Source organism: Mchenga conophoros, linkage group LG11, assembly GCF_057382185.1.
Source record: "Mchenga conophoros isolate Kocher_MC1m ecotype Shallow Benthic linkage group LG11, M_conophoros_male_GT1.1, whole genome shotgun sequence".
Classification (NCBI taxonomy): Eukaryota; Metazoa; Chordata; class Actinopteri; order Cichliformes; family Cichlidae; genus Mchenga; species Mchenga conophoros.
In genome coordinates, this window is record NC_140536.1 from 16499411 (window position 1) to 16516244 (window position 16834).

The 16834-nt window shown below is 38.8% G+C and overlaps 1 protein-coding gene across 4 annotated transcripts in view; it reads right to left on the reverse strand.

Moving 5' to 3' along the window:
• Window positions 1-16834, reverse strand: part of cdkal1 (CDK5 regulatory subunit associated protein 1-like 1) — a 253646-nt gene that overhangs the window by 98885 nt on the left and 137927 nt on the right. For all 4 annotated transcript variants that reach the window (XR_014894368.1, XM_085291131.1, XM_085291130.1 and 1 more), the window contains 2 exons: window positions 13588-13754; window positions 2610-2755 (listed from right to left, as the gene is read on the reverse strand). Coding sequence is in view for 3 of the 4 variants with exons in the window: in XM_085291131.1 (XP_085147257.1) it covers window positions 2610-2755; window positions 13588-13754 (313 nt within the window). In the remaining variant the exon portion in view is untranslated. The remainder of the gene's footprint in view (window positions 1-2609; window positions 2756-13587; window positions 13755-16834) is intronic.

A 16834-nucleotide genomic window follows, 5' to 3' on the forward strand; every position in this document is an offset into this window, starting at 1 on the left:
TGCCCGAAGCTCGCACAGCTTGTTCTCCAGAGACTGCATATTAGCCAGTAATAAACTGGGTAACGGTGGTCTGTAAGTGCGCCGTCTCAGTCGAACCAGAACGCCAGATCTTCTCCCTCTGCGTCGGCGTTTGCGGCCTCCAGGGCCAGAGAACAAAGGCGTCTCAGGTGAGATGAATGGGGGGTCTGCAAACGGAGCGTCCGTGTTGCAAAACTTGAACTCCGGAAAGTTATAAGAAAGACAGTCTTTTATGTCCAGTAAGGTTTGTCGGTCGTACACAAGGAGACAAGTGCTGCTCGTGAAAAAATAAAGGAAAAGTAAAATTAAACACAGAAGAAAGCCGTTGCTTGGGGGAGCTCGCGACGAGGCTGCCATACTCGGCGCCATCTTGAAGCAGTAAATGAAAATGATCAAATTATATCAAATTATAATGAAACAAGGTCTTCAACTTTACAAAAAAAGAATACAAGTAAAGAAATATATAGATATATCTATATATATCTGAATATTATTGGAGTGAACACATGTCGATCCTGAGATTAGGCCTTACTTGTGCTTGCTTTTTCCTCCCTTCTCATCTTTGAAACTCTCACAATAAAAAACTGGAATCATGTGTTGTATATTCATGTGTTTACATATTTCCTACATGCCAAACAACTCAGGCTAAAGAAAATGTAGGTTATGATGTGGTAAGAGCAATAACATGCCAGCGTATTAAAAATATGTTCTAATAGCAAGCATTCTAGGGCATATCTAGAATACATACTGATTTTCCCATGAATCTCTTCATTATATATTATCATAGCGCCAGTTTTATGTTTATTCACCCCTCTGACATGCGCTGCCATCAGTGCTCATGCTCAAACTCTATGACAGATTATCTTCCATATATTGAAAGATTAATTTTGCATCTTTCTGGCAATGTCAGAGGTCACATCTGTGCATTATGTGGTTATATTTAATCCATGTCAGAGATGTACACATTTCTCTTGAAATCTGTGTGAGGAGGTCACACTGTGTATTTGCTAAAGGAACATTTGCTTTAGTGCAAAGTATGCCAGGAATCTGGTCTCAACCATTCAAATGGTGCTGCAGCCAGTAAATTCTGAGTTGGAAATGCTTAACCTTGTAAAGCGATGTCGTTTCAAATGAGAGCTTACAGAAAGAGAGTCGTACAGTAAAGAAAAAGGACACGAAGAAAAGAACAGATCAGTGCTGCTATTCAAATATGTACATTTTTCAGCTAAAAGAAAAGTATGGTTTGTAAAAGCCTCACATTTATGAGCCATAGCAACAATAATCACATCTATTAATGGCATCAGTACACTGTTGGAGGCTGACATGCACACTGGGGTGTGTCCGTGTATACAGGTTCACGCCTGGATTTCTGCCCGCATTTTCAGAAACGCTTTATACTACGTTTTCTCTCTTTTTTTAAAAAACCCCACTGCTGTGCTAAACTGCTGTGTGTGAACAGCAAGTGAAGAGTGCCAAACAGACGGGAGAGATATTTTACATACTAGAACAATACATTAAAAACATACATAAATGGACCATATAGTGGAAAACCAGGTCTAAGGTAAATGAGTAAAGATCCAAGTGTTAATGGTGTTTTAGCTGTTCAGCAGATATCCATCCACTTGTGTTAAACACCTAGGGCCTGATCAATAAATTTGTAGTGTAAGTCAATGTGTGCATGTTACTTTATACTGGTTGTTGTTCTCCATCCTCCACAATACTACTGAATTATAGAGGAAGGATAACATTCTCTGTTGCCTGGCAGAGATGTCATTGGCCAGTGGTGATGTCAAAGAGAGATAATAGCACATCTAGGCCTATGAAGCAAATCATCCAAACCTAAGAGACACTAAAGTGATGCGGTACTGCTTGGAAAATGTGCCTTAAATATTTCAGTAGGATAATTAAGGCAATATAAGGAATCTGAGCACAAAGATGGGCAGACAACAGTTTGCATAACCAAAAACAGTTCATCAACTCTCAGCTAAAAAGCAATGATCCATTTTAAATTGTATCTATACCTTAAAGGAAGTATAAGGAAGGAAGTGTAGAAAGAGAGCAGCATTGCTAGCCAAAAAGAAAGATGTTCTCCCAACACCTATGAGCTGTTCTGATAACTTACGACAGCGGTCCCCAACCTTTTTTGCGCCACAGATCGGTTTATGTCCAACAATACTTTCACGGACCAGCCTTTACGGTGACACGGATGAATACAACTTAATAAAACCAGTACCGGTACCCAAAACAAAATGGAGATTTATTCATAACACACAGAAAAAGACCCAGGGAAACAGAGTCAATGATAAAAAGGATGAAAAAATAACGCTAAAACTCCTGAAAACCATGAATTTCACACCCGAGCCTCAAGTCTCCCACCCCAGTACCGGTCCATGGCCCAGGGACCGCTGACTTACGACACACTGTTCCTGTTCAAGTATATAATGAGTAACAAGTGAGGAGGAGAGTGTGTGTATCCCTATGAAGGTGAAAGTTTTAATATGTCCCGAGTTTGTAGTTGTAGTCACATACTTATATATGCATTTGCACTCATAGACATAATCAGTCAACTGGGAGTCCATATACTGCCTTACCTTTCTTTAAGGAAGTCTACCACTCGTTTGAAGTCGTCAATGCAATATTCTCTCTTCATATCCATCAGTACGCTATCAGAGGCTGACTGCACGGGAACGTGGAGGAAGGCATAGACGCGTGGATGATTCAAAATCTTGGCCATCTCCTAATGACACAAATGGGAAAACATTAAGGAGGTAACATTATTATAACATGCTGATTTTTGAATGTTTCATTTGTAAGTGTGACTCTATTAGTGATTGTGGATATGCTATAACACAGCAGTGGATTTCTAACAAGTTGGGATACACACAGAACAGGTCACCATTCTCTCACAGCGCTAACAAAGAAAGCGAGCTCACGTCCACACCTCCGCATCGCCAATTAACCCATCATGCAGCTACACGAACATACAAACTTCACAGAACATAATGTCCATTAATTATTGATTTCATGACACAGATCAACACCTTAAAAACTAAAACGTGCAAAAGGAGAAAAACAGGAAATGTGAAGGCTCACTGAAGCTTCTGGTGAATGATAGCCGCTGGCTTTGAATAAAATAAAAGTGCCATTAACATTCCTGTCTCTTCCTGCACTCTTTTCACTCCTGCACTCCTTTCAGAGCTTCTACAATACACAGCTTACATCCTATATTTATTTATTTTTTTTGTATTTTTCCTTTTCATATCGGAAATTTAAAGTCCTAAGAGTCAAGGTTGCTCCAGTAGGGCTTCTTTATGTCTGGAAAGTCAAGAGCTTTTACTGAAGAATGCAGGTCCTATTTTCAGATCAAAGCAGATTCAGAAGATTCTTCATTTGATTTTATTTCAATAAAAACCCTCTATCCGACAAATCAAAAGAATATTTCAGCCAATACACAAGGCTAAGTCCACAATCTTATATGAGAAATGGTGGGGAAAAAATTTAATTGGGGGGAAAACACCCAAAAGAGTACTTTGGGTGTCAAATAATTTTGCTAAGCTAAATTAAAACCATTGTTTCTGTGCACAAACATGTATTTACATGAATTTGAAAAACTGAATTCACCAGGAGCAACACTCAAGTATAACATGCACCCCAACTCTAATACTTTTAAGAACACTGCAGTTAAATGCACTACAGTAATTAGGGGACTTTGCAAGGTTTTTTTTCTTCTTTTCTTCTCACTTTTAATTTCCTCAGTAATAGAACTGGAGAGAACACAGATGTCAGATTTTTCTGATGGACATAATCAGGATGCTATCATCACCATGCTAATCACCATAAGAAGGCGAAAAAGAAAAGGAGAGGGGAGGAAGAAATGATTTAATGATTTCCTACAAGAACGTACTGATTGCAGTCCGTCTTCTCAATTAAGATCTATTGTAGAATGTGCTCGCCTTCTTACGCAGACATTAAAGCATATGTGTGCATGAACACACACGGGCACAGCTCAGTATCAGCGCCACGGGGGGTTGACCGCTGCAAGCTCCAAATTAGAAAGAATTAATTTGGTTGGAAAATGGAGCTTGATTGGTGACAGAAATCAGGCTACTGCATGTATCTGTAAGTGGGTGAGTTAGTGTGTAAAAGAAAAACCATGAAAAAGAACATGCATTTATGTGTTTTTAAATGTATTATGAACCAGAGTAAATAGCAGAGTGATGGATTCATAGTGCCTCTATTTCTAAGTGTAGATGCTTTATTGTGTATACTTCAAATTTCTGCTGTGAAGCTATTTTAGAGTCCACAACCATCAATGGCACCAGAAGAAAGAAGCAAAAACTACATGCAAAGCCTAAAAAAAGGGATATTCCACATAAAATGTGATGAATTAATTTTGTACTACAATAATAAAATATACTTCAAATGGTAAGGTTCTGTTGTTGTAATAGATTTTAAATACTAATGTAGACGTACTACTATTGCAACAATGTATCTACATGGAAAACGTGGGCCTTTCTAAAGTGTAACCTTTTACCTCTGACTGTCTCTTCTATTATTAAGTTACAATCCTCTAATGTGGTTTTCCTGGCAAGTAGAAGTGACCTATAAGATCTAATGATGGCTAGCAGGGAGAGGGTATTTATTAATGCACACTTGTGTGCTTTGAAGAAATATATGTGTAGTAATGAGTTTCTTTTGAATCAGAATAAAAAAAACTTTAATAACCACTAAGGAAATTAGCAATTATTAAAGGGTTATAGCTGCTCCAAGACAATAACGGTAACAGACTGAACTAATTAAATAATACAATATATTACAAAGTTTGCAAAATATATACAAATAACTCTAACCTGTAAAACCTTGTCATTTGTTATTTTACTGTAGAGCATGTGTAAAAGGGTGTAGCTACTGCAGTGTGTACTGTGCATTAGATGGAGGAGCTGTAAAGGGAGATGATGAGATGAAAAGTCGCACTACATTCAGTCTTCATGCCTACTATCTATCCCGGAGCTTCCCCTAAATTAACAGTATTGCCAATTACCAAAATCACTCTTTATGTCTCTGTAATGATTAGTTCACCAGTATGTAAAACACTTTAATCAAAATTATATGTTTTAATGTTGAAATATAATTATTGTTTCTATGCACGAATTTTCAAATTTGCTGTTCTACAAAAAGTAGTTGGAAAAAAATGTTAAGAACATTATTATTTTTGGATTAAGATGCCAAATTATTCTTATTTAATTGCATTCCTGAACAGGAAAACAGTTGTTTTAATGGCTGAGCGTTATGCTTGATTAATTTCTGACTTTTCAGAGGAATCTAGGATGTCGGCTGAAATGCGGGTATGAAAATGTGAATTTGGCTCGTGTTTTTATGACAGTTAGTTAAGTACGTTTGTTAAGAGTATGCGTATATGTATGTAGCTGGGTGTCAACACAGTTTCAGGAGACTTCCCTCACATGGATCATTTGTCATGCACTTGACTGTATAATAGAGATCTGCAAATGATGTTGCAAATCCCAGAAGACTTGAGGATCTTTAATATTTCACAGCTACCAATACTAAATGTCAAAGTGTAAATGATGCTGTGTAAAAAATGGTTTTTAAAAGACAATATGATATTCAATAACTACGTGCTGCCTTGATATTGATCATCTTTAGAGTTGTGATAGTTTTCAGATCAAAGCAAAGCTTTGTTTTCTTTATGCAGGAATATTGCAGTTCAAGTCTGTACTGAAGTTTTTATACCTCACTCCCTGTAGAAGTGACACACTCCTAATTTGCATGTTGGCTTCATTTGTTGACACACCATTTCAACGTGGCTTTAATTGCTTCTACCATGGCGATGATGTTGTCTTCCAAAAGGTTTGCTTTTCTCTTAATATTCCCGACTACACCCTCATTTATCCTGGTGTCATGTGAGGGTAAAAAGGATGTGCCATTAACTTTAGTTTGAGATTTATCAATCACATATGCTCAAGTTACAATCTGGGATCCTTCAAATGTGCCCAAGCAAGGTTTTATGATCAGTCAACTGTAAGCTTTTTTGTGTATTTATATATTTATAAATCAGCCTTGACCAATACCGTTTTTGTTCTTTAACCCAACAGGTCTTCATCTGCAAAAAAACAGTCTTTTCTTCTCTGGTTGATCAGCGCAAATAGACACACGAACACAGAAAATATCGAGTTAAGCGAATTAGCTCAAAGGATCTGATATCGCCCCCCCTCAAATCAGATCTCACTTAAAAGAAAAGAAAAGAAAACATGTGGGGGGAGAGGTGATGAAAGTCGATTTAGCTCCAAGCAGCCTCAGCACGTGACTACAGACGTTTCACAACAATTTCCCAGAAAATATGCTTACTCTAAACTTTGTGCTTTTCCGTTTCGTTTGTTTGTGTATCTTTTTCCTCATCCTTTTCATCATTCACTCGCCCTTCTTTTTTGTGTTTGGCGCTTAAAACACGTGATAGTCATGTTTTGAATACTGCGGGTTTCAAAAATGAATGTTTCTTACTTTCTCTCTAAGCAGGCTGCTGAAAGTCAGGGTCAACTTTGAATCAAGTCATCTCTGTATAGCTTGTGACTGCAAATATGTTATTAATCAAGCACATCGCACAAAAATGAAATAAATTCTAAACTCTGCAACCCAAAAGAAATCGACCTTAACTTTCCAAGTGAAATTCGGTTGAATTTAAACATTTGAGAAAAACATACATGGTCAAACGGGCCAAAGGGGATCAGTTCAATGTAATTTGGTCTCCTCGGGGCAGCGGGATGTTGTATGCGTTATTCATTGCACAGCTTAGAGGAGACACAAAGAGTCAGATGTGTTTAACCGTGAGTGTTTTTTAGGGAGCACTAACTGAACGCGTCCTACACATATTCAAAAATGAGAGCTTACTTATTCACTAATAGCAACATTATGTTTGACACTTCGGAAAATAACAGTAACACTTTAAGACTCACTCAAACACAGTTCAAACTACACAAAAAATTCTCAATGTTGTTGTTCAGAAATAAAGAAGCACCGACTCACAAGCATAAAGCCAGAAGAAAAATGAAAAATGGCCAATGAAGAGACAAAATCTTCTACAGTTATCTTTGCAGCAAAAAGGTTCAAGTAATAAATGTGAAAAAATACATGCTTTACTTGTTATTTGTGCCGTCTTATCATTTGAAATTGGACAGAATCCTTTAAAACTCAAAGCTTTGAAAGATGAAATCAATTCATACATTCAGATTACCTGGACCTCTAAAAACACATATCTTTTAATATCATGTGTCACCCAGTGAAGTCTGTAGAGAAATCTTTTCCCAGGACAAGTCAGTATTTGTGTGTACATGACCAAGCACAACCACACTTCAGAAAGTGAAATAGACATTTTAAACACTTCAAGCTGTGCTTGATTTTCCTTGGCATCTATACCAAGCTTGCTGCACACCTCTTAGAATGAAATGCATTGCACGGTTAAAGGTGAATTGGGTGTATGTGTAGAATTTGTCATGTGCAAGTGTTTTCTGTGACTGTGACAAACTTTGTTTTTAAGGGGACATGCACAACAAGTCACTCAAAAATACAACTAAACTACAGTCTAAAGGCGCAACAGAGGCACATCCGAATAGCTTTGCTGTGAGCTTTCATTTGGTTTAGTTCCTCACACAAAATGCTACATTAGGCCTCTAATGTGAAGAGGCTCCCAAAGGCTTCATTAAAATGAAAATGGATTGAGAGGGTGTTTCTATACAGCTGCCCTTGAGCCCGGGCAAGAGACGGTTGTGGCTGTGTTTCTGTGAACGGGTGTCTAGTGTATAATCATTAGTGTATGTATGGGACAGACCTTTTGCTGTGCTACAGCTATTTGGTAGTTTATCAGGGCACACAGGGGAATGCTTCTGATAAGTGATAAAAGTGGGAGGGAAAAAAATAAAAATAAAAAGCAACCAAATAAAATGAAATATGAACTAAAATTACCATATTTTTCGGACCATAAGGCGCACCCGGATTATAAGGGGCGATCGTGGCTCACGGTTTGGGAGTTCGTCTTGTAATCGGAAGGTTGCCGGTTCGAGCCCCGGCTCAGACAGTCTCGGTCGTTGTGTCCTTGGGCAAGACACTTCACCTACCCCCTACTGGTGATGGTCAGAGGGGCCGATGGCGCGATATGGCAGCCTCGCTTCTGTCAGTCTACCCCAGGGCAGCTGTGGCTACAACTGTAGCTGCCTCCACCAGTGTGTGAATGTGAGAGTGAATGAATAGTGGAATTGTAAAGCGCTTTGAGGGGCTCGAAAAGTGCTATACAAATGCAATCCATTATTATTATTTAAGCGAAACAAAACAGCCAGATAAGTCAAACTTTACTCAACTCATTCTTCTTGCTTCCTCCACTTTCGTACCATCGATCCATTAATGTTGAATTCTCTCGCAGCTGCTCTGTTCACATGTTGTTGCAGTATATTATTGACTAACCTCTGGATTGTGGATGGATTATCTCAGTTGTTCTCCTGACTGAAGTTTGGTCTGTTTACAGCAGCCTGTCACGTTAACTTCTATCGGAAAAAACTTAGCATTCATCCTCCAGCTTTACTGTGTTTTTGTTATGCTAACATAGCTGTGTCGCTAGCGATCACATAACACATCATTACGGTAGCCGTAATGCTCCGACAATCCATCAAGCGGTGCGGCTTCGTAGCTTGCCGAAGTCGCACTAAAACTTTTTTTTTGACCGATTTTTTAGCGCCGTGTTCCACATAAAATCAGTTTGAGGTCAGTAAGCACAACCAGAATTAATACATAAGGCGCACTGTCGATTTTGGAGAAAATTAAAGGATTTTAAGTGCACCTTATAGTACGGACAACACGGTAAGTGCAATGAGGAGTGAAAGAAGCCATTTACGTCCACTGTGAGCGACCATCTTTGAACAGAGGCGGTGGTTTACGACACCAACTGTCTGCCATCTATAATCCAGTTTTGAGTTCCCTTCCCAGACGTCTTAATGCCCACTCACATCCTGGGCCATCTGACCTCAGGAAATCACATGATAGGGTGGGGCCAGGTTTCATAATGAGCTCACCCAAAACCCTGGCTGATTGTGACCCACACCCATTTTCACACCTCGGCTCATGTGATTAGATAGAGGATCATCAGGGGGTCCTTTGTCCATCTTTGGGGGGGAAACTCCCACTGTGTTTAAATCTGGGACTCCCCACCAGTTGACCCCTTTAGAACTGAAGAAGCTTCTCGGATGAGAGGTGAAACGTCTTCAACCAACTCCTTGAAGCTCCTTAGACTACGATGACCTGGATGACTGAGAACCTTCACAGACACGGTAAGTGCAACGTGACACAGCATAAGAAAACCACACAAAAGTCCAAAATTTCGAGATGAACATATAAACACACGTGCAATCAATCTGTAGTTTGATTGGGTTTTTTTTTTCAACTTGATGTCAGACTGTGTCCTCTCTTTGAATTACTGTTGTTAGTAACAATGTATATAGATAAACAGAGACTTGTAGCATGTTCGTGAATAACATCTCATGTGAAAAAACTCCACTGGGTTATCAAGAAACTGTTGATCGATCACAATCCACACGGCATTATCACCAAAGGCCAAAGTTGGAAAATTCACTGGCATCACTAAGGGAGCAGATTTCACTGGTTGACTACCTACACGGAGACTATTTTCACACCTCATTTGCCATTTCTAGTATAGATTATTATAAATCGCCCACACATAAAGGCTCACAGAAACACATCCACACTTATCTGCACACACACACACACACACACACAGAGTGGTCAGATGTGGCTGTACTGTGGACAGACGGACAGATTCAGAGATGGGTAGATGGGGAAAAAGATGCTACACTCCAAAATATAAAAACTGAAGAGGGGGGGGAAATGAGGAGAGAGAAAAACAAAAAGTGGCACTGTAGAGATATTTTTACGTGAAGCTACTCAAAAACGAAGCACTGATAGCACAATGCAATCAACTAAAATGTCAGGGAGAAGTGGCCCGTGAGAGCAGATTGGGCCTTTAACTGCTCCAATCAGCAAATGGTTCTACTGGCCTGTCTACATCTGTCAAGAAAAACAGGCTGCACATAGGAAGAAATTGTGTGCTCTTGTGTGACAAAAGGAGACAGTGCAGATGCGTTGATCTGTGAGTATTTGTGAGAGAGGGTGATCTTTAAAGGGGTAGTGGAGAAGTTACTTGGCCTTTTCAGCTTCAATCACAGCCATTCGGTATGATGCCATTATATAAGTACTAGCGTTCTTCAAAAGAAGAGACAGCAGGACATCATTCAGCCTTTAAGATGAACGATAAAAATACTCTGGAGACTCGGCCTTCTTCATCGCCATGCCACTGACGTGATTACCATCATCATGACTTCAATTGGAGAAAATAGACAAAAGAGGTTATGGACGAGTAATTAGGAGAAGAAAAAACTAAAAGCAAAAGGTGAAGGGAAAAAGATTAAAAGCGTCAAAAGGAGAAAATGAAGAGCTATACTGAAAAAGAAGGAGCTGCAAGAGGAAGCAAAGAAAGAAGGAAAAACTGAGGAAGGAAGCTCGCAAAGACTTTCAAAAGACTTTTTTCTTAATGACTGTCAGTACGCCCTTATTTATGAGTAGGACTGCAAAAAAGGGGAAAAAAGGACAGTGTGGAAAGGGTAGCAGACAAGAGGGGGGAAAAGGATGGATACGAAAGGGTACATAGGGAACAAGAGCAACACAAGACAATGATAAGTTAAAGAAGACCATCTTTCCTTATGTAGGTTAATTGGGTGAGGAATTAAAGCAAAAAATATATAATTCAATCCAACACATGGACATTAACAATAAAAAGGGCTGCTAGCATATGAAATTATTCTTAATACACACACACACACACCAAGTGACTGTGTCTTCCAAGTGTGTTTCTAATTATCAGTTAATTGTTATTCCCTATCATTAGGAGGGTGGGTTTTTAATTGTAATGTAGCCAAGCAGAAAGCCTACCTATACATGTGGGGGACAATTAGCCACCTCCATTAACCCCTGGTTAATTACAACCTCTATAGCTGCTTCCCACAGCACTTTTCCCACTGCTTTTTACCCCTCGTCTCTATCCCCAGGCCTTCATCCCCTTACTTTTTTACATTTATGCCCTCATTTCATTAATCAGTGATCCCAATCATCTTTGATTGTTTGATTCAAAGTATCTGTTATGAATTTATTTTTTAAAGAAAAAAGGAAGAAAAAAAAAGTTCTGTCATTTGCTTTTTCAAGGTTACCATTACCCAGTTCATCCTCTATTTCATCCACTGACATGTTTCTCCTCTCCTTTTTCAAACCAACTGTTTTTAATCAGGGCTGAAATTATGAATGCAAACAGGCAACCAGAGCAAGAATAATAGGACTGAAAAATAAGCCAGAAATTAAATCTATCAAGGTCAGCAATCACGTTTAATATAACATTAAAAAGTTCACGTGTGATTTTATTCCCAGCAGAACATTGCTTAATAAGAATTGTGACATTGTGTAGGAAGTGTTCAAACACCTCAGTTTTAAGGAAAGAGAGGTTTTCCGATCATTAACTCATTGTCCCAGTAAAGGATTTTAAGAGTGCAGTACATTACCTTCTATCATGTTTTGCAGATAATTTGTACAAAAATCACACTGTGACCAAAACAGAACAAACCAAGAAAAACAAGGAAGTTGCTTTTCAATCTAAGTGGCTGAAAAGTAACTTCCTTTGAGATAAAGTAATCAATAAATAAAGATTAAAAGACTCAAGTCGCAAAAGAGCTGTCAAAAGCAGGCCACAGAGGATGAGCGGTGTATCTATAGCACTTCTCAGGAGCCTTAACACGGGCAAACACTTACGGTGGGTTAAGATAGACCTGCAACGTACAGTAGAGGAGCAGATGAACAGGAAGGAAGATGCAAAATATCAATTTATCAAACACATACTGACAATGATGTCTCAAGTCACACCTACTATGCTGGATCAACACCATGGTAGGCGATGAAGTGAACTAGCACAGCACAAGCATGACACTCATCGTCGCAACACGATGCTCACCATTATGCTATCTGCTTATTATATCGATATTTTGATGGCTGTAAGGTAGGTTTAGATGTTTCAAAAGAATGAAGCATCCATGCATGTTTAGATCATATGACTAAAAGCAAACGATGTCACACCCTTTCTTGCACTACTTTATAGCAGGTTTGCACAGACCATCAGTTTTCTTGGTGTTTCATCACATACTCAGTCCAAATGTATCCAGTTTTTATATTCTTCTCATTACCAACAATGCAAGATTTAGGTTTAACAAAATATTCTATTTCCCAGAAAATCTTGACACCACCAACTGCCATATAGCAGTGAAAAAGTCCGACTGAATAACAGCTCGCTCCCCTAGCTGAGACTTTCTTAATGACCTGACTGCAGGACCTCGGGGTAAAAATGCAACACGCTTTACCTTCTCTCACAAAATTGAAACAGGGAGCTGATAACGGTTGTTAAACGCACTCATCTGGCAAATTATAACTTCAACCCTTTTCCATTATTGGTTTATTTTCAGAGTGATGGCACAGTGATGATCTGTCAATGGTGATCTGTCAATGTCAAAAGGCAACTTGCTCTTTTTCACATTTCTCTGGCAATGACATAAAAAAGAGCAGACTACAAATCCCCACAGCAGCAAATTTTACAGGAATACCAAATGAAGTAGAGAAAGTCTTAATTGATGGCAAAACCCTGATGTAAATTTACAAGTCTAACTTTAATTAACCAATTAATAATCTAATTAACTATTTCACAGACTCCTGAAGTTTGCTAGAGAGTGAATAATAATGAAATAATTGAAAAGAAAATGAACTGGTTGCAACAAACAATGGACCAGGAAACAACATGTTGGCATGTGTCATCTATCCAGATAATCTGAACAATGGAAGGACTTTTTTTTTTTAAAAACACACATTGCAATCCTTTGCACTCAATACATGAATATGTTATTTAAAAAGAGGCACGACTGTCAGTTCATGAAAACCGATAGAATAAAATAATGTGTTGTGTCTCCAACACAAGTAAATTTTTTTTAAAAAGGGGGTAAGGCAGAAAAAGATTTAAATGGCAGAAAATTCATGTCTCACAGACATGCAAATACACAAAGAAGTCAGGGCTAGAGATCGAGAGAGAAAATAGAGAGGGGTAACAATGCCCATTGTTCCATTAGAAAAGACAATAATGATTGATAAAATGAGGTTACTAAAGAGGACACAATGGTCCTTAATTGACTCATTAGGGAAAGAAGAGAATGAACTAATCAGCAGAGAATGAGTGCTGCAGCTAAACTGCTTGGTAAGCAAAACAGAAAGGCTTTTACTTTATTAAATCTAGGCAAAGCAATATTGTTTGTTCACAGAAAGAGCCCGTCAGGAGAAAAACAAAGCAGGTAAAAAGGAAGTGTGTGGAGTGTCTCGGTGTTTTACTTTTATTAATACCGATGCATTATTATATTTGATAGGACTCGTGGGTGAAATTGGGGAGGTGCTTGTGTGTACTGCGCATACCTCTAGGTGTTCCAGGATATATGGTGGATTCGTCATCCCCAGCCTTAGCATGGCACCTTCGGGAATCTCCTCCACCAGTCTCCACAGCAGCGTGGGCAGGTCTGTCCCTATGTCTCTACCGTAAGCACCGGTGTCCTCACTGGTCAACCAGATCTCGCACACTCCCTCTACAAAGGCACGCACATATAAACATGCTCATTAACCATAGTAAATTCATTAATTCATATGAAGTAACAGCCACCAATAACCACCATCAATAATCAAAGCAGGCTGCGTATTAGTTCCCAAGTGGGAACAGTTTACAGTGACTGTGGGTAATGTTGTACTTAAGGGAATCTCATGTTAACATTTCACTAATTTGATTAAAAATAACCTTACCTACTGAAGGTAATGAATGAAAAACATGTAGGCTGAAACCTGAGGGAGATATTTGACTGTTAAATTAACTGAATCAAGCATTCCACTTTAGAGTTAATGTTTAGCTTGTGTGTGCGTGTGTTAAAATATCTTTTTCCTGTTTAACGACTTAGTTAAAATTATCCATGCTGCTTGTGCTAGGAGGATTTCGCTCTCCTCCACCACGTATTATCCAAAGTTGATTTTAGCGCTACATATTTGAAACTTTCAAAACTTTGGCTAATTTGAGGTCAGAGGTTTGCTGATAGCATTCTGCAAACTGCTTCACGGTCCTATTTTTGACATCCATACAGCCCGTTATGGCTGTCTGCTTAAAATAAGTCCAATTAACAATTACCGTCTGTGCTCCTGACTAATGAGTAACACCTGAAAAAGCTTTAAAATGCCCTTCGTAAAACTCTCTCCTGCTCTCGTAGCTATAATTCTCTGCGGGAGTCTCCTCACATCACATTATTTTCTTCTTCTTTAAGCAACTGTCAGAATAAACGTAAAAGTTGGTTTTTACTCTGTTTTACTTCCTTCTTCATCTGTTATTAGAAATACTAATGTAAATAGTTATGACAGCCAAGCTCAAGCTCCAAAGGTTCCATGTCATTATCTCACCTTCTCTCAGGTATCATTATTTCACTGCCACTCTGAAGCTTTTGTTGTCATTGCTTATATATGCCAGGTCTTTGATAGAAACCCCATTTATGACAGTCACTGACAAGTATTAAAAATACCAGTGTTGTAAACATGGATTGCAGGAATGTGAAGGTCAAATTCAGCAAGAGGGGGTGATCAACTGGCTTCATGCTAAATTAGAGCAACGCTCAGCGCTAGAGCTTAATGAGTGTCATTTGACTGCAGGTCCGGAAATGGCTGAGTGTCTGTTTAAGCTATGTGTTAAGACATATTATATCACACAGGCACACATAAACACATTTGCACTTGCAGGGGGACAAGTATTAGGAACACACACGCAAATGCACACAACCATCATTATCATTAGCTGTGCAGAGACAGACAGAAAGATGCATGTGGTCATACCGTTTGGCTAATTGGACAGTGTGTGTGTGTATAGAGGTGAGCATGGGCCAGATAGATTAAAAATGATGACGGTGTAATTGTCTGGAGTCGAATTAAAGCATTTCCAGAGCTCATCGTCGACATTAAGAAGCACTAATGATTTCTGTCGCCAGCCGCGTCTAAAATCGCAATCAAATGCATCCATCAATCACACATGCTTAAATCACATCAGGCCAGCATGCACACTGTATAAGAATATATCAAGATAGCTTCAGTGTGCAATTAATCCGATGCATATTTCACCTTCGGACAATATTTAATAATAACCTAGTTCATTAAACTCCCTATCATTATTTAATTCATTCAATTTATTATGCTTAGAAAGTACGTTTTTAAGCAACGTGTCTCCTCACAGGCATAAGACCTTCCCGTCTGCTGCTGGCCACCAGACATCTTCAAACCACCCCAGAGGTTGAGCATATCTCATATAGACGTGTTATCTTCTAATATTAATTTGTAATGGTGTTTATTTACTGCAGTATTTACTGTATTTATTTAATTTGTCACATTCCCATCTTTTAAAGGTAAAGAAAAGCATTGATAGCAATTCCATGGACAGCTCAAATCAGCTTGTTTAGGCTCAGTAATACCAATGTCACTACCAAGTCAAGGACCTTGACTGCATCATCTACATACCAGTAATGACCAAAACCAGCACAATAACACTGTCCTTTTCAGCTTAACTGTTGCAGAAAGACACTGACCAAATGATGGCCTCATTCACAGCCAAACGTACTTTGAAATGACCTCTGAGCTAAATTGCTTCCTTCCAAAACAACATTCTTGTGATTCCAGTCCAATAATGCTGTACAAATAGTAAGCATATATATTGTGTGCTGTGAAATATTTCTGAATCCCCTGTTAATTATGTTTTGAGCAGGGTGATGCTTTGCAAAAGTCTCTTATGTTTACTCAAGGCCACAGCCATGCACAGATCTCCAGCTCAACTCAATAACCTACCCAGTAATTTGCCCTTTTGGCTTGCTTCTCGGTTCTTTTGTGTCAGGTGTGCCAACGGTGTTATTGTTGGCCAAATACAGAGAGGAGGCAGCTATTAGGAAATGCCTGCCCTTCTGTATCTGGTCTTATACAAGCTGCACATCTGCTTCCTCTGCTTTTGTTTACGTGTAGTGACGAGAGGTCACAGTGGTAAAGGGCTGACAATTGTCTCCTGTCAAGATGGTGCAAAAAAGTCACGATGTCTGTCAGGAGACATTTGTGAACCTAATAGCACATTAGCCATTGCTTTTCATAATGTACTTGAAAATAATTTATATACAGTACGCCTAATTGCCATGATTATATTATCTGGCTGCGAGTGGTTTTACTTCAATAAATACTTTCTGGTAAGTAGAAAGTATGTACACTGCTGAATGGTTTAGGAAATACTGTTCTGAGCACATTTTGGCCTCTGATACCATTGAGAAATATGAATATTGATCATGTACTATCATTGTTTTATTTTTATTTTTTTTAAATATGGGAAGATGAATCCCATGCAACAAAGTCAGGAGGGACACATTTCCACTGTGCTTTGGCCTGTGTGTGTTGACATTACACATTAACATTTGACCCAAGTCCTTTTTCCAACCACTTTATGATGTAGTTTGATGTCAGAGCAGTTCCAAACACGGGTGGGTTTTCCTAAACGCTATTAACATTCACTTCATCCTGACAAAGCATAGCACAGACAGGGGAGTGAAAAAGCATGTCAGGATTTTAAAAAGTCCTGATATGCAAAACAAAATCAAACAAAGGTAAA